At 55.3% G+C, this 15,963-nt stretch overlaps 2 protein-coding genes across 15 annotated transcripts in view; one reads left to right on the top strand and one right to left on the bottom strand.

Moving 5' to 3' along the window:
• The window catches only part of DNM1 (dynamin 1), a 44,031-nt gene extending 41,524 nt beyond the window's left edge, over window positions 1–2,507 (top strand). For 3 of the 8 annotated variants that reach the window (XR_009406235.1, XM_059410682.1, XM_059410683.1), the window contains exon 22: window positions 1,911–2,507. Coding sequence is in view for 7 of the 8 variants with exons in the window: in XM_059410682.1 (XP_059266665.1) it covers window positions 1,911–1,971 (61 nt within the window). In the remaining variant the exon portion in view is untranslated. Of the gene's footprint in view, window positions 1–336; window positions 374–1,239; window positions 1,884–1,910 lie in introns of those variants that run through there. The other 5 variants (XM_059410684.1, XM_059410686.1, XM_059410688.1 and 2 more) reach the window with 4 other exon arrangements.
• A 694-nt stretch (window positions 2,508–3,201) lies between these two features.
• GOLGA2 (golgin A2) overlaps window positions 3,202–15,963 on the bottom strand; it is an 18,983-nt gene continuing 6,221 nt past the window's right edge. For 3 of the 7 annotated variants that reach the window (XM_059410678.1, XM_059410679.1, XM_059410675.1), the window contains 23 exons: window positions 15,591–15,634; window positions 15,407–15,470; window positions 14,743–14,799; window positions 14,456–14,536; window positions 13,645–13,683; window positions 13,300–13,362; window positions 13,120–13,213; window positions 12,915–13,021; window positions 11,871–11,929; window positions 11,439–11,580; window positions 10,034–10,123; window positions 9,819–9,926; window positions 9,532–9,619; window positions 8,819–9,156; window positions 8,470–8,583; window positions 7,751–7,996; window positions 7,586–7,661; window positions 7,275–7,360; window positions 6,763–6,978; window positions 6,560–6,662; window positions 6,363–6,469; window positions 6,125–6,278; window positions 3,202–6,018 (listed from right to left, as the gene is read on the bottom strand). In XM_059410678.1, coding sequence (XP_059266661.1) covers window positions 5,795–6,018; window positions 6,125–6,278; window positions 6,363–6,469; window positions 6,560–6,662; window positions 6,763–6,978; window positions 7,275–7,360; window positions 7,586–7,661; window positions 7,751–7,996; window positions 8,470–8,583; window positions 8,819–9,156; window positions 9,532–9,619; window positions 9,819–9,926; window positions 10,034–10,123; window positions 11,439–11,580; window positions 11,871–11,929; window positions 12,915–13,021; window positions 13,120–13,213; window positions 13,300–13,362; window positions 13,645–13,683; window positions 14,456–14,536; window positions 14,743–14,799; window positions 15,407–15,470; window positions 15,591–15,634 — 2,700 coding nt within the window. In that variant the 3' untranslated portion in view covers window positions 3,202–5,794. Of the gene's footprint in view, window positions 6,019–6,124; window positions 6,279–6,362; window positions 6,470–6,559; window positions 6,663–6,762; window positions 6,979–7,274; window positions 7,361–7,585; window positions 7,662–7,750; window positions 7,997–8,469; window positions 8,584–8,818; window positions 9,157–9,531; window positions 9,620–9,818; window positions 9,927–10,033; window positions 10,124–11,438; window positions 11,581–11,870; window positions 11,930–12,914; window positions 13,022–13,119; window positions 13,214–13,299; window positions 13,363–13,644; window positions 13,684–14,455; window positions 14,537–14,742; window positions 14,800–15,406; window positions 15,471–15,590; window positions 15,635–15,883; window positions 15,958–15,963 lie in introns of those variants that run through there. The other 4 variants (XM_059410680.1, XM_059410681.1, XM_059410676.1 and 1 more) reach the window with 2 other exon arrangements.

The raw sequence follows: 15,963 nt of genomic DNA, 5'->3' as shown, positions 1-15,963 counted from the left end.
GAGCACGAGTGTGCAGGGAGCTGGTGCAAATGCCTCTTGTGTATGGGCGAGCTTCTGTGTTGTGACTCAGCCCACGCGTGTGCTTCAGTGTGCCGAGTGGTTGCATGCCCCAGATCCGTGCTGCACGCGCCAGCCAGTGAGGGTGCTGGGCAGCGGGAGGTGGAGGAGGTGTGTGCGTGTTGTTCGTGGGCATGTGTGTCAGCGTGTGCATGCGGGGCCGTGGGGCCTCCCAGCATGTGTGTGCACGCCCAGGCGTGTGCGTGTGCGTGGCCCCGTCCCCAGGCCTGCCACCTCCGTGTGTGTGAACTGCCATGTTGATTTCGTGCTGTCTTTCAGAATCACTATCAGTGACCCCTGAGGAGCGTCAGCCACGGTAGGTGCACACACGCCTCTGCCCGCTGCATGAACGGTGTGTCTGCCCCCGCTGCACCAGCTCCATACTGGGGGGCACACCTGGGACCTCAGAGCCAGGCTCCCCTCCCTTTCCCTTCTGCAGCTCCAGACTTATTCTTTCCTCTTTCTGTCCTCGCTGCCAGCTGGCTCTCTCACCTCCCTCATAGCGAGCCTCGGGACTCAGTGCCACTCACCTCCATGGCTGAGCCTGGGGAGCTCTTGGGACAGGCTCCGCGCCCAAGCTGGCAGTCACGGGTGCTCTCGGGAGCCATCAGAGAGGGCAGAGAGCTCATGGTTGATGGTGTAGAACCAGGGAATTTGGAGGGGCTTGTGCGTGGGTCGGACTTAGCCAGCCAGAGGCCAGAGGCCTTGGAACTTCGTCCTGGGGGTCCCACACTCGCTCCCCAATTGGAGACGTGCTTTTGGGGCAGGGCAGAGGAGGGCCCGGCCACACCTCCTCTTTCGTGCCGGCCGATGAGCAGCCATCGGGGGTGAAGGCTCTGGTTGGTTGCTGCTTTCTGAAAGCTGGAGGGCCCTGGGCACAGCGTACAGGTGAGGCAGGGGCACACAGGCCGCTCCCTCCCTCCTTGGTGTTGTCATGAAGGCATGACAAACGACAGTGTCCTCGGCCCCAGGTGAAGCCCATAGCTAGCCCACAGGCTCGTGGGCCCGGGGCCTGGTGCTCCTGGGGTGACCTACGCTTTCCGGCCAAGGGGACCACAGTGTCCGCCGACCTAGGCAAATCAGCTTCTCTGAGTCCCACTTTGGCTGGGCTGCATAGTCACCCAGTGACCCACCTGCCACTCTGTCCCTGCCGCTGACTCTTGCCCTTCTGCTTTTCCCCAGCAGGAAGGGCCCAGCCTCACCTACGCGACCTGTGGTCCCCCGACCAGCTGAGGCTCCCCTCTTAGACTTATAAGCCTGTGGCCGCTGGCATCCGGCTTACCTGCCCTCCCTGCCTCCCCAGGGTCCCTTCTGAGGACTCTGGGTTTTCTGCCCACCCAGAGGGGCCTCCAGTGCTCCCTCCAGCCATCCTTTTAGCTTTGCCCTCCTGGTTCAAACAGTGTTGTTTCTCCTCCTGTCTCCCTCCGTGAGGACTGGTGGCTGTGGCCTGGGGCTCGCGACCCCACACTCCGAGGCTAGAGATGGCTCCGGGCCAGTACATTGGAAGACGGGTGGGGTGGGGGTAGCGGGAAGACAGGGGGCGCCGAGCATGTGCCTGGAGCTGTGGGTGCACTGCCTGGTGGTGTATGAGAGACCAGCGTGCGTGGCAGGGGGAGTGCCGCCCCGGCCTCCCCCCACCCCCAAGACCCCTGGGAAGCCGTGGCCCCCACCCACCTCCAGGTCCTCCTGCCTTCCCTTTCTCTCTCCTCCATTCCAGAGCCCTCCTCCACACCCTCAGCTTCTTCTCCCCCCCCCCCCCCCCCCCCCCCCCCCCCCGGGCTTGGCTGCCCTTGCCTTACCACTTCTCTTCCTCCTTCTCTCCGTTCTCTCTCTGCTTTCTCTCCAACTGCCAGCCGATCGGGTCAGGCAAGTCCATCCCGTCCTGAGAGCCCCAGGCCCCCCTTCGACCTCTAACCAGATCCCTCTATTCCTCGGAGACCTCCCTTTCCAAGCCTGCCTGGACGGCTGTTCTGTGACTTAACAGTGGCTCCCCAGCCCCAAAGCCTCCCCCTTCATCTGTGACTTAGTCTGTTGTAGTGGTGAGCTGACACATCCAGGCGTGATGATGTGGTGAAAACTTGTGCCCCTCTGTGGTATTGCTCCTACCCCGTTCTATAAATAAGTATATAAATACTCATACACACACACACACACACACACACACACACACATATATGGCCGCCACAGCCTCGCCTCTAGTGTTCGCAATCAGTCATCATGCTGTCTGTGAGGAGTCTTGTGGCCTAACCACCAGGGAACACTGTCACCCTGACATCCCCCTCTCCAAGGTGTGCCACCTCGGATGAGCCTCCCTGTCACGCCTCGCCTGTGGACAGACACTTTTCCGTCCTTCCCCGCCCGAGCCCGGGGGTGCTGTCCCGGCAGCTGTGTGGCTCTCTACCACCGGTCTTGCTGTCTCTTGGCTGAGAATAAAACCCATTTCTGGATGATGGGAAGCTGCCCTCTGTTGGTTTATGTTCTTTGTGGAGTTCAGGGGAAGGGGAAGGCTTAAACACTGGGACACGGGTGGGGGAGGGCTCAGCCGTTGCTAGGGTGCTGTAAGGAGTGGCAAAAAAAGGTCCCATCCTTTGCAAGCCCTATTGGGAAAGCACCTGGCAGGGCAGGGGTGGGGGTTGCGGTTCAAAGGTTCTCATCCCGGGAAGCCAGCTCTCCCCACTGCAGGGCAGGGGCACCGACTCAGCCTGGAGGAAGGAGGGGGGCACTGGCACACACTGTGGATGCACAGGACAACAGGCCAGCAGAGGGGCAGGGTGATGGGACGGAACCTACCTGAACTGGAAGGCACCACTCTTGCATGCTGGGACCCTGTTGTCCCTCCCCAGGATTAGATCAGGCTTCTGAGCCTCAGGGCCTCTGACTCTCTGAGCCATTAGGACAGCAGTGCCCCCTTAAGAGTCCCAGGGAAGGGCCTCTGGGATCCCCCAGACCTCCCCCAGGAGCATGGGGGTGAGACAGGCCCGGCCCATCTCTAACAGCTCCGCTCAGCCTCAGACACGCTGGGGCTTCACTCAATCCGGAAGCCTGCCCTCTGCTGGCAGGATCTGCTCCCTGTCCCGTGCCCACCGCGCACACCCCAGCACCTGGTGGCCAGGGACTGGAAACAGCACACGCAAGGCGGAGCAGTATGGCTACATCCGTTTATTTATTCCGAAATAAAACAGGAGTCGAATCACCTGGGCTAAACCCTGTCCCCACCTCCTTATGGTCTTCATTTGTCAGCGCAACCTCTATGATACAGGGGGTGTTGGATCCCCAGAATATACAATATATTACACAAGTACAGTATAATACACTGAGGAGGGAGCCCACCCCGCCACCAGCTTAGGGTATTGTCTGGCCTTGGGGAGGCCCTGGAGAATGCCGCCCGGTCGTCTAGCTGGACAGGGGGGAACTTGTGCCTCAAAGTGCCTCTGAAGAGAGGATGCATGAGCCCCTCTGAATGAGGACTGCTTGGTGGGGACTGCTTGGTGGGGATGAGGAGGTCATCAGGGAACCCCTGCTCCCCAAGAGAGGTTACCTCCTAAATAAACTTTAACTTATTGAGCCTCTGGCTTTGTGTTTTTCTGGAACCACGGAGTCCAGATATAAAGATCCAACTCTCACCAAGTGGCAAAGTGGTCTGCACCTGTTTGTTTCTCCCCATCAGGGGGCTTTTTTGTTTTTCACTTTTTTTTTTTTTTAGTGGGCTTTTCATAACCCTAAATAAGCTATTTTAATTTATTGAGTCTCTGGCTCTTTGTTTTTCCGGAACCACGAAGAGTTCAGACTTTAAGATCTGGCTCTTGCCTATGTGGCAAGGGGGTCTGGCTATTTGTTTCTCCCCATTAGGGGACTTTTCTTTGTTTTTTAATTCTTTTTATTCTGTTTTTTATTTTTTTTAGTGGGCTTTTCATAACCCTAAATAAACTATTTTAACTTATCGAGTCTGTGGCTCTTTGTTTTTCCGGAACCACGACGAGTTCAGATATAAAGATCCGGCTCTTGCCTGTGTGGCAAGGGGATCTGCAGCTATTTGTTTCTCCCCATTAGGGGGCTTTTTTTTTTTTTAGTGGGCTTTTCATAACCCTAAATAAACTCTTAACTTATTGAGTCTGTGGTTCTTTGTTTTTCCGGAACCACGAAGAGTTCAGATTTTAAGATATGGCTCTCCCCTGGGTGGCAAGGGGGTCTGCAGCTATTTGTTTCGCCCCATTAGGGGGCTTTTCTTTTTTTTTTCTCTTTATTTTTAAAATTTTTTTGTTTTTTCTTTTTGTAATTTTTTTTGTTTTTTCTTTTTGTAATTTTTTTTCTATTTTTTCCTTTTGAAATTTTTTTTCTGTTTTTTCTTTTTGTAATTTTTTTTCATTTTTATTTTTTTAAATTTTTTTTCTTTTTTCTCTTTTTGTAATTTTTTTCTGTTTTTTCTTTTTGTAATTTTTTTTGTTTTTTATTTTTTTTTATTTTTTTTGTTTTTTTTCTTTTTGTAATTTTTTTTGTTTTTTCTTTTTGTAATTTTTTTTCTGTTTTTTCTTTTTGTAATTTTTTTCTGTTTTTTCTTTTTGTAATTTTTTTTGTTTTTTATTTTTTTAAATTTTTTTCTTTTTTTTTCTTTTTGTAATTTTTTTTTATTTTTTTAAATTTTTTTGTTTTTTTTGTAATTTTTTCTTTTTTTAATTTTTTTGCTTTTTTAAATTTTTTTCTTTTTTTAATTTTTTTTAATTTTTTAATTTTTTTAATTTTTTTTTTTAGGGGGCTTTTCATACCTATAAATAAACTATGTAACTTACTGACCTTCTGGATGTTTGTTTTGCCTGTGTGGCAAGGGGGTCTGCACCTATTTCTCCCCATTAGGGGGCTTTTCTTTTTTTTAATTTTTTTTTTAATTTTTTTTTTTAGGGGGCTTTTCATACCTATAAATAAACTATGTAACTTATTGAGCCTCTGGCTGTTTGTTTTTCCGGAACCACGAAGTCTGCACCTATTTCTCCCCATTAGGGAGCTTTTTTTTTTTTAATTTTTTTAATTTTTTTTCAATTTTTTATATATATATATATTTTTTTTTTAAGGGGGCTTTTCATACCTATAAATAAACTTTGTAACTTACTGAGCCTCTACCTGTTTGTTTTTCCGGAACCACGAAGAATCCAGATATAAAGATCAGCCTTTGCCTGGGTGACAAGGGGGTCTGTACCTATTTCTACCCATTAGGGGGCTTTTCTTTTTTTTTTTTTATTTTCTTTTTGTAATTTTTTTTCTTTTTGTAATTTTTTTGTTTTTTCTTTTTGCAATTTTTTTCTGTTTTTTCTTTTTGTAATTTTTTTGTTTTTTCTTTTTGTAAATTTTTTTTTATTTTTTTAAATTTTTTTAATTTTTTTTAGTTTTTAAATTTTTTTTTTTAATTTTTTTTTTTTAGGGGTCTTTTCATACCTATAAATAAACTATTTTAACTTATTGAGTCTGTGGCTCTTTGTTTTTCCGGAACCGCGAAGAGTCTAGATATAAAGATCCAGCTCTTGCCTGGAGCTATTTCTCCCCATTAGGGGGCTTATCATACCCCTTTTTAGGGGTTCTATCTTGCTAGTGTAGGGAAAAAAAGGTACCTGGGAAGGAATGATAGGGTGGCAGGGACATGAAGGAATGATAGGGTGGCAGGGCCATGAAGGAAGGATGGGGTGGCAGGGACAGGGTGGGGGCAGAGCCCCCAGCCCCATTGCTTCAGATGTTGTTGGCGACGGGCTTAGATCACAATGATCTTCACCTCGTCGTTGTCATCAGGCCGGTAGAAGAAGGGGATGCAGGGGTTGTCGCCCAAGCCTGGGCGCTGCTGGGTGTTCTGCATCTCTCGCAGCAGCTGTATGATCTGCTGTGCAGTGGTGTTCTCGGGGGCACTGCGGCCCAGCAGGGCCTCTCCCTGGGGAGGTGCCACACTCTCCTCGCTGGCCAGGTTCACCTCTTGGATATCTTTCAGGGCGGGGTGGGGAAGGGGGAGAGAGGCAGGGCTCTGAGTGCTATGCCAGCTCTCCCCACCCCCACCCCCCAAACCGCCCGCCCTGACGGTTCTACTCACCACCCTGGCCATTGGCATCGCCAAGCTCTTGGGCTGGGGGCGCCACAGCAGGCTCCCCAGCAGGGTTCTGGGCAGGGGCCAGGTACTTGCCCTGCCATTTGTCGCGCTCGTTGACCAGGCGAAGCACCAGGTCCTGCAGCTCCAGCAGCTTCACCTGGAGGGAGAGGAGAGGCTGAGCACCTTTGTGAGCCCCACCCCTGCCCCGCCCCACTGCTGGGGCCTGCTCAGGGTCCCCCACCTTCATTTCCTCCTTGTCCTGTGCCAGCCGGCTAATATACTCCTCCTTCTCCCGGTGCCGCTCCTTGAGCACGGCCCTCTGACTCTGGTAGAGGGCAATATACTCTCCTGCGGAAAGAGGGGCGCGTGCTCAGGCTCAGGGGGCCATGGCAGAGCTCCTCCCCGCCCGCCGCCCCTGGCGCCAGCCCTGCCGCTCACCAATAGTGTCCGTCTCTCCAGAAAGCTGGACGCACCGATGCTCCAGCTCATCCACTCGCTCCTTCAGATCTACTTTCTCCTGTATGAGGACCATGAAGCGGCCCTGCGCCCAGAGGAGTCAAGGGTCAGGGTTTGGCAGCGGCCTGAGGGGGGGCCCCCCACACCTTGCCAGGCTGAGCTGGAGCCCGAGGAGAGGCGCTCACCTGCAGCTTGTCCATTGCCTCCTGGAGGGCCTGGTGGGTCTCCACAGGCACACTGTCGCCCCCGCTCCCGGGGGCCTTGTCACCTGCCTCCTGCTCTTGGCCAGGGGCCACCAGGTGAGCCAGGCGCTGACAATGCAGCTTTTGCTGTTTCAGCTGCCCTCGCAGCCGGGCCTGCTCTTCCTCGGCACCGGCTAAGGCCGAGTTAAAAAATGCCACCTGCAGGCAAGACGTGTAGGTGTGCTTTCATGGGGGGGGGGGGGGGCTGCCCCGGAGGGGCAGAGGGCAGGGGGGTGGCGGGAGCTCCTCCTTTGCCGGCCTCCCCCAGCGGGCACAAGCCTGGGCTTCAAGGATGGAGCGACAGCTGACAGCTGGCTCCCAGGAGTGTCAGGGGTCAAGAGAAGTTGAGGGAGGCAGACCAAGAGGTAAGGAGGGTGCCCCAGTGTGCGGGGGGACCACAGAGGGAAGCACGAAGGGGGCCCAGGGAAGGAAGGGGCAACACCGGGGCCGCTCACCATGGCCTCTCGGCTATCCAGGCCCTCCGGCATGCTCAGCTTCGGACGGGCAGCCGCCTCGTCCTTCTCTTCGTCCAGTCCGTCTCCTGTCGGGGCAGCCGGTGGGGGGTGGTCCTCAGACAACCCAACGGGGGAGGTGGAGTGGGCCGGGGAGGAAAGCTTGGGCTGGGCTCCGGCCCACCTCCCTGTGCGACCTTGGGCCAGCCCGTCCCCCCGAAGGAGAAGGAATCCCTGTCCTAAAGGTCCCTTCATATACTGAAGTCGCCCTCCTCCCTGGGCTCTGTCCTCCTCCCCTGGGTACTCCCACCTACCTTCCCCAGGCATAGCCATGAGGCTCAGCTGGGCCTGGAGCTGCTGGTTCTGCTGGGTGGCAGCTTCCAGGCGTCCCTGAGGGGCCAGAAAAGAGTGAGGAGGGACACAGAGGTGGCAGGCCCTCCCCTTGGGGGCCCAGCCCTCGAGCCTTCAAACGCCCTCACCTGGGTCTCCTCTAACTCTTGGCGGGCCTTCTCTGCCGCCACCTTGACCTCAATATCCTCGTTCTGCAGCCGGTCCATGAGCTGGGTCTGCACCAGGACCTGCCTCTGCAGGAGCTCCTTGTCTGAAGCCAGTTGCTGGTAAGCAGCCACGTGCTGCTGATAGGCGGCCACATACTGCTGCAGGTGGCTCACGTACTGGTCGCGCTGCTGCTGCAGGCTCTCGGCCTCCTGGCTCTTCAGCTCTATCTGCAGGAAGACCCCGGGAACTGAGACTTTGGAGCCCAGGGTGGGGAAGTCAGGTGTGGGGGGTAGGAGGGGGTAGGAGGGGGCTTGCTAAATCTCCCTTTTAGACTAAGGACACCGAGGCTTGGAGGTGAGCAGCAGAATAGTGACATAGTGACCAGCGGAACTAGGGGTGGCACTCAGGGCCGAATCTGAGAAGCTGCCCTCAGCACACGGTCTCTTGCTCTCTTGTTAAAGGGCTCGGGGTCTCTAGCCAGGGTGACAACCTCCGGACCCAGGGCTACCCAATTCGTAAAGTCTGAGAACGGGGAGCAACAAGGAGCCTCGCCACAGGCAGGTTGGGAAGGATCCGGGAGTCCTGTGCCCCCCCACACCCCCACCACCTCACCACCCCTTCCACCGGCTGGAGCTGCTTTGTCCTGGCCAAGCCTCCCACCGCCCTCCAGGCTGTCTGCCTGCCAGGGCTCGGGGCTTACTGTTTCTTTCAGCTCCCCTAGCTTCTCCTGCAGCTCGCCCAGCCTCTTGGCCAGCTCATTCTTGACGTGCTGTTCTGTCTGCAGCGCACTGGTAACCTCCATGTTCTCATTGGACTGGACAGAGGGGAAGAGTCAGCGGCCACCCGGAGCAGCGGGGCCCCCAGAACATGACGTCTGCCGCCCGTGGCTCTGTGAGCCACTCTGGCTCACAGCGTGCCTTCACAGGGACCGTGTCACATGGGGTCCTTACCCCCCACCCAAACCCCATTACGGCTGGGGAAACAGAGGCCCAGAGGGGTTCGGTGTCCCACCCTGGACCAAAGGGCTTGGCCAGGGAGGGGCTGCACACCAGCTTGACGAAGCCGTCCTGCAGCTCAGCCAGCTGCTGCTTGAGCTCGCGGTTCTGGGACAGCGCGCGGCTGATGGTGGTGCGGTCGTTCTGCATGGTCTCCAGAATCTTCTTGCGCTCCTCAACCTGGTTCTCCCAGCACTCGGAGGCACGCTCCAGCTCCAGCAGCCGCTGCTCCTGCTCCTGGTTCAGGCGACTCAGACCTTCATTGTCTTTTACCTGGGCCTGCAACTGCCCTGCCAGGATCTCCAATTCCTTCTGTAGTTGTTCGGCCTCCATCTGCAGCCGCTGCTCCTCCTCCGAGGGCCCAGCTGGGGGCTCTGGGGCTGGAGGCACCACTGGGGAAAAGGGGGCGGGGTGCACGGTAGGGGCCTCTCACCTCTGTGCCTTCCGAAACCCCGCTGCTTGGTTCACAGCTCCTCACTGGGCCTCATCACCCCAAACCTGGGCTTCCTGGCTAACAGTGCCCTCACACTCATGGGACAGGCTCTTTCTAGACCCTTTTGGATAGAGTTCATTAGGCTTTTGTGCTCAAGACAACTCTGGCTGATTGCCAGCGGGCACCGTACCCAGGCCAGCCAACTCCTGGTATAGTCCTCCTCCCCTCGGCCACAGTCCCCTTCCATCCGTCCGTGCGCCTAGGGCCACTCCAAGGCACCCTGACCAGCCCTCTGCCACCAATCCGGCTCCCAGACCGTCTCGCCCTGGCTTACCTAGCTGCCTCTTCAGGGCGGCCACGCTGGCCTCCAGTTCCCGCACCTGACAGTCACTGCGGTTCTTCTCATCCCTCAGTTTGTGCATCTGCCCAAAGCACAGGGGGGCATGTGGGGGGCAGGAAGGAAGGACCAATGCTCTCCCCCCCCCCCGCACCCCTGTAAAAACTACACAGCCATCTTGGGCTGCCCACAGCAGGGGACAGGATTCCCATTTTACTGAGGCCCTGGGAAAAACCGAGTGACCCGTCTAAGGTGAGGGAGGGGGGCTGAAGGTGGCGTCTCACATGTTCGGACATTTGACGCATTTTGTCTTGCCAGTAAGCGGTGTCCTCCTTCATATTTTGCATATAACGGTCTCTTTCCAGCTGCAGTTGCTTCAGTAAATCGCTCAGCTGCAGGGAGAGGCAGAAAAGGTAGCAGGGGCTGTCGCTGAGCCTCACCGGCTCCTGGGCACCTGGGGCCGACCTCCTTCCACCCACCTCGGTCTGCCAGGCCTCACCTGCTCCACGCGGGCCTCCAGGCGTGCCCGGTCTTCATGGGCCTTCTTTAACTCCTGGTTGCTATCGTGGGGTTTCGACTCACTAGATAACTGAAGCATGAAAGACGAGGAGGTTAGATGTGGGGAGCCCACGCTGGACCATGCAAACCGCCCCCCACCCTATTGCAAAAGGGTCTGAGCTGGGGTAGTGTACGAACTGGGATAACATAACTTGGGATAAACAAAGATCTCTGTGCTCATGTTGTTAGGACTGTACCCAGAGGCTTTCTGAAACTAAATATTTACCGTTCCTCTGGCTCCCAGGACCTCCCGGACCTGATGTGTATCCTTCTAGATCTTTTCCTGCTATAGTGAATAAGGCTACAAACTGGTCCAGGGGTGGTTGGGTCACAGAGTCCAACTTCAGAGCAACCAACTTCAGAGCAACCTCAAGGCCTCACTTTGTATCTCTAGCAGGCCGCTTATTAGACTACGCATCACAGGAACGGGCCACAGAGGCGACATTCCATTAACACTCGCTGAATGGATGGGGAGCCAGATGGGTGGATGGGTACAGAGCTCTGTCTGCTGCCCAGGCTAGACCCAATTGGAGACTCCTGTTCTGCTCTGGGGGACTGACCATAAGAGGAGCCCTAACAGATCAGGTCCCGTCCAGGAGAAAGCAATCAGGAGGGTGACAGACCACATGAACCCCAGCTGGATCTGTGTAGCTTGGAAAAGATGAGGGAGCCACAAGGAATCTGTACACAGGCTCCCTCACCCCCCAGTATCAGAAGGTCTGTCTTGGGAAAGAGACAAGATTTTTCCTGTGTTGATCGGGAGGGAAGAGAGCCCCAACGAGGGAAGCGACTTGAAGGCAGAGTATGGCTCAGTGTGAAGAAACCCTGAGCGATGGGAGCCTCTGACCCTGGTGGCCCACCCTCCAAGAGGAAGCAGGAGGATTCGTGGGCTAGCCTTGTGCCTGGCACCTATGCAACAATGGTTTGCACCCAGGACACTTGGAAAAAACGAATAAAAAAATCCCTGAGAGGGGCGCCTGGGTGGCTCAGTGGGTTAAAGCCTCTGCCTTCAGCTCAGGTCATGATCCCAGGGTCTTAGGATCGAGCCCTGCATCAGGCTCTCTGCTTGGTGGGGAGCCTGCTTCCCCCTCTCTCTGCCTCTCTGCCTACTTGTGATCTCTGTCTGTCAAATAAATAAATAAAATCTTAAAAAAAAAAAAATCCCTGAGATTCTGATTCGACAGATCTGGGCTGGGCCCTGATGTGTGGAGTTTGATCAATGTTTGGAGCAGGATTCTACGGCAGGGCCAGATCAAGGATGCCAACCTTGCAGCTCGTGGCTGGAGGCAGCCGGTGACCCCGATGGGTGGGGCTCAGGCTCCTTCTCCTTGTAGCTCCAGCCTTACCTGCTGCATCAGAAGCTCTGACATCTCCAGATCCTTCTGCAGCTCCTCTATCTTGAGCTTCATGCCTGCCTTCTCGTTCACCAACACCCGAATCCTCTCTTCCATTTCCGAGTTCACCTGCTTCAGGTCCTCGGTGTTTTTGCTATGGCCACAGGCAGCGAGGAAAGACATGAGTACAGAACAGAAAGGAGCCCTCTGGTGATCAACCTGCCACACTTGCCACAGAGCCAGGGAACGGGGGCATCGGAAGGGACCCTGGGGCACGAGAGTCCCCAGGGGCAGGTCAGAGAGAAGACCTGAGTGGCCTGAAGCCTTGGCCTGTGTTGGTGGCACTGCTGAGCCCAGAGCCCTGCTCTGCACCTGTCCAAACCCAGCCAACCCCCTCCCCCGGCTCCTGTACCCCTCCCACCACCCAGCCCCCCGCCATCGTACTTGTTCTTGTATAACTCCAACTTCAAGGCATCTCGTTCTTTGGTTAGGTCATTGTTGTGCTGTGAACACAGAAAGGCGAGGTCAGGTGTGGCGGCCAGGGGGAGGGTGCAGCAGGCAGACTACCAGCAGCCCTAACCATGCCACAGCCACCCTTCACATTTTGTTCAAAGCCTTTCCAAGCCCACGCTTCCATTTGCCGCAGCCAAGAGCTTGGGAAGGGCGGGACAGATTCACGGCTGGCCAACGGAGGCCAGACAGAGCCAGTGGCATCGCTGTCCGTCACAAAGAGCCATCATGACTGACCCTTCCCCAAGGGCACCAGCAGGCACCAGGCTAAGGATCGCATTCAAGCCTCACGACCACTGCATGGGGCAGGCCTGGCTCTGAGTTTTACAGGTGAGCGCAGAGTGTCACAGGTGAAGTCGTTTGCCTGCGATCCCCGACAGAGTGGGAATTAAACACCCAGTCTGTCTGACTCTTCAACCACATTTCCTCCCTGCAGTAGGGGAGCAGATACAAGGAGTGGAATTAAATCTGCACTGTGATCTGTCTCTTTTTTGAATGCTCTAGTCATAGGCCCAGCACTCAGAAGGCACAGAGGTGACAGGTGCTCCTGGCTACCCTGATCCTCTCCCTGGGTTTTTATAAATCATTTCCCACACCTTCCATTACATACATGTGTCCCTTCCTCCACAAATGGTAACATAAGTAAAAGTGCTGTCCTGAAAAAATAAATAAAAGCTTAAAAAAAGGGGGGGGGGTGCCTGGGTGGCTCAGTGGGTTAAAGCCTCTGCCTTCAGCTCAGGTCATGATCCCAGGGTCCTGGGATCGAGCCCCGCATTGGGCTCTCTGCTCGGCAGGGAGCCTGCTTCCTCCTCTCTCTCTCTGCCTGCCTCTCTGCCTACTTGTGATCTCTGCCTGTCAAATAAATAAATAACATCTTAAAAAAAAAAAAAATACACTCCATCTTGTGGAAGGGACTTTGGGCCCCTCCCCTGCCAGGGAAGCTGCGCCCTGAGTGGACAGATCCGACGATGGACTCACCCTCTCCACCTGTTTCTGCTGCGTGGAGACGGTAGACAGGGTGCGCTCCAGTTCTCCGATACGCTGGCGGGAAGACTGCAGACGACTAGCAAGATCTTCATATTCTCCTGGAATGACAGAGTTCGAAATGCGACCCAAGAAGGAATCCCACCCAAGGTCCGCCAACATGCGAGGCTGGGGAATGGGAGGGCGCCTGGACTCCCACCTGCTTTTTGCCTGGCTGCCTGCTGGGTATGCACCAAGGCGGTGTGTAAGTCATTTTTCTCAGACACCAAAATTCCTATTGTCTGAATATGAACCTTTGGGAGAGAAGGAAGAGGGGTGCTGAAGAGGAGGGAGGAAGCATTTCCTTGGGGGGCGGGAGGGAGACCACGGCTCCACGCACCTGCAGTTGCTCCCTTAGAGAGCCTTGCTCCTTGGCAAGCTTCTGCTCAAACTCCTTCTTCTCCTGCAGGAAGGACACAAAATGGCTGACTGGGAGGAGGCAGAGATAAAACCGGAAAGGATGTGCTCCCAGAATGCCACTGACGACCCAGGACAGCCTCAACAACATGGCCAGATCCTGGGGGGCTGGGGGGCGCTGGAGAGGGGCCAGGGGGTGGGGAAGGGGTAGGGGACGAGGGGGCCTTTTATTCCTCCAGTCTGGGAGCCAGATGAGCATGGGCCTCTACACTTGAACCCTCCCCAAACCCATCTGCCACATGACCAGCAGACAAAGAAATCACGTTACCTTTTCCAGTTGGTCCAAAGATTCCTGGTTTTGTTGTTTCTGTGGGGAGAGTCGAAGGAAGGTAACTCAGTCTGGCGGCCTTTGCTACCCTCCCCACACCAAGATGGAGGAGGGGAAGGGGCTGGGAATGGGTTTCAAAGGGAAAGTTCACAGGGAGATGAACAGACACACTGTCCTCAAGCTCCCAAGGATAGAGACTTTGGGTCTCAGATGGCTTTGCTCAAGTGAGAGTCTGGATCCGGGTGCCCGTGAAAGGACAAGGACCTGAACGTCTAGAAATGGGAGCTGAGAAGTGAGAGGCTACCCTTCTGTCGGCCTGTGCTTGTGGGGGATGCCTTCATTCAATAAATATTTACTAAGCGCACCTCCCCTCCAGGCCAGGTTCTGTTGAATGAAAAGGACCTGATTTTCTGAGCCAAAAGGGACCTCGGCCACCTCTAATTCTACCTCCTTGGGACAGTGAAGCCCAGAGAGGAGAGGTGACTGCTCTGAGTTGAAAGATAGAGCAGATGAGGGGCTGAGTCAGGGCCGGAGCGCACGGGTCAAGCCAGTGCTTCCTCTGGGAAGCAAGAGCCCTGGGGAGGGCTCAAGCAGCGGGGTCTGGAGAAGAGAGAGGAGGCGAAGAAGGCAGCCACAGAGAGCCATGCTGCGTGCTCTGTGCTCCAGGGTCCCTCCAACTGAGACTCGGGCCCCCGGGCACCCCATTCTCCCCTGGCACCAGGGGCCCCCAGCCCCTTTCTTCAGGGCCCCAGGGAAAAACTGGAGCCCCAGAGTGGCAGCGTGGAACCAGGGGACCCCACTGGACTCTTACCAATTCTTCTATCTTGTTACTGAGTTCTTTGTTTGTTAGATTGCTGGAGTCCAGGGCTAGTGATAGCTCTTGGTACCGGCTCTGAGGCGCATGCAGAGGAGGAGGAGGAGGAGGAGGAGGAGGAGGAGGAGGAGGATGGGGGCGGGGGGAGGTAGAGAGAGCAGTCAGTGGGGGTGGGGGCGGGCGGGGCCATCTCAGCTGGCAGCGGGGCACCCAGCCCCCGCCATGGGAGGTGGGGGTGGGGGCTGGCCTGCAGGGTCACTGGGCCACGGTGCAGACCCACTTACCTCCAGATCCTTCATATTAGCAGATGACAGGCCCTCTCCATTGACGCAGGATGAAGACTAGGAGGCACGAAACCGGCACACATGGAGGCACGCTCTGCCCCACCTCCCCATTCCCTCACCCTCTGACTCCCCAACTTGCCCATCAGCCACAAACCATTCTGCCTAAGCCCTTTGTGCCAACTCCTTCTGGTTCTTATCTCCCCCTCCGTGGCCCCCTCCCACGTGGCTCCCATACTGTGCTTCCTGCGGAGGGATTAAAAGATGTAACCGGCTTCAAGGTCCAACCCCTTCAGTTTGGGGAGCTTCAAAGAGGACTCAAAGGGGGCCCCTGGGTGGCTCAGTCCATTAAGCATCTGCATTTGACTTAGCTCATGATCCCAGGGTCCTGGGATCAAGTCCCGCATGGGGCTCCCTGCTCAGTGGGGAGTCCGCCTCTCCCTCTCCCCCTGCTTATGTTCCCTCTCTATGTCAAATAATTCAACAAAATCTTTTTAAAAATTAAAAAAAAAAAGAGGACTCAAAGGAGTCATGCCAAGCTGAACACTGCCCAGCAAGCTAGCTGCTCCCGGGCTCTTTCCTCCCTCTTGGGAACCTCTACCTCAGTTTCTTTCTGTCACATTCCCCACCATCTACCCCCTCCCTTGGGTTTCAAGTTCTGGGGTACCTCGGACACAATGCCATTGAGCTGCTGAGAAATTTGTCGCAGGCTCTCCGTAGATGACAGACATCTGGGGACAAACATGGGAGTCAGGGGTGCAGGAGGTTCAATGGGAAATAGGGAGTGGCCGGCAGTAGCCTGCCCCGATTCCCTCCACCTAGGGGCTGCTGGCCCTATAGGAGATACTCACTCGTTTTCATCCGTAAGGATCGGGCCATTTTCTGCATGGTGACTCTGTTCACAAAGAAACACATGAGGTTGTTACTCAGCTGCTCATGAAGACCACCCAGGGGCGGGGTGGTGCCAGCTTCCCAAACTTCAAGGAAAGACCTGGTCTCGGCCTCCCGCACCTCAGTCCTCCGGGAGGAACCAAGCTACCTGAAGAAAGGGGAAGAGGACCCCGAGCAGGTCCAGTCCTCTGGGGAGGAGGAGTGCGGGGGTGGACACAGAGTGGGGCAGCAGGCAGCAGGACGAGGCACAAACCTGAACTGACGCCATGCTAGTCAGATGAAGGGGACTAGCACAAGGCGAAGAGACACCATCAGATGTCACGGTGCCATCAC

This window comes from Mustela nigripes, chromosome 9 (assembly GCF_022355385.1).
Source record: "Mustela nigripes isolate SB6536 chromosome 9, MUSNIG.SB6536, whole genome shotgun sequence".
Taxonomy (NCBI): Eukaryota; Metazoa; Chordata; class Mammalia; order Carnivora; family Mustelidae; genus Mustela; species Mustela nigripes.
This window is presented reverse-complemented; position numbering and strand designations above follow the sequence as displayed.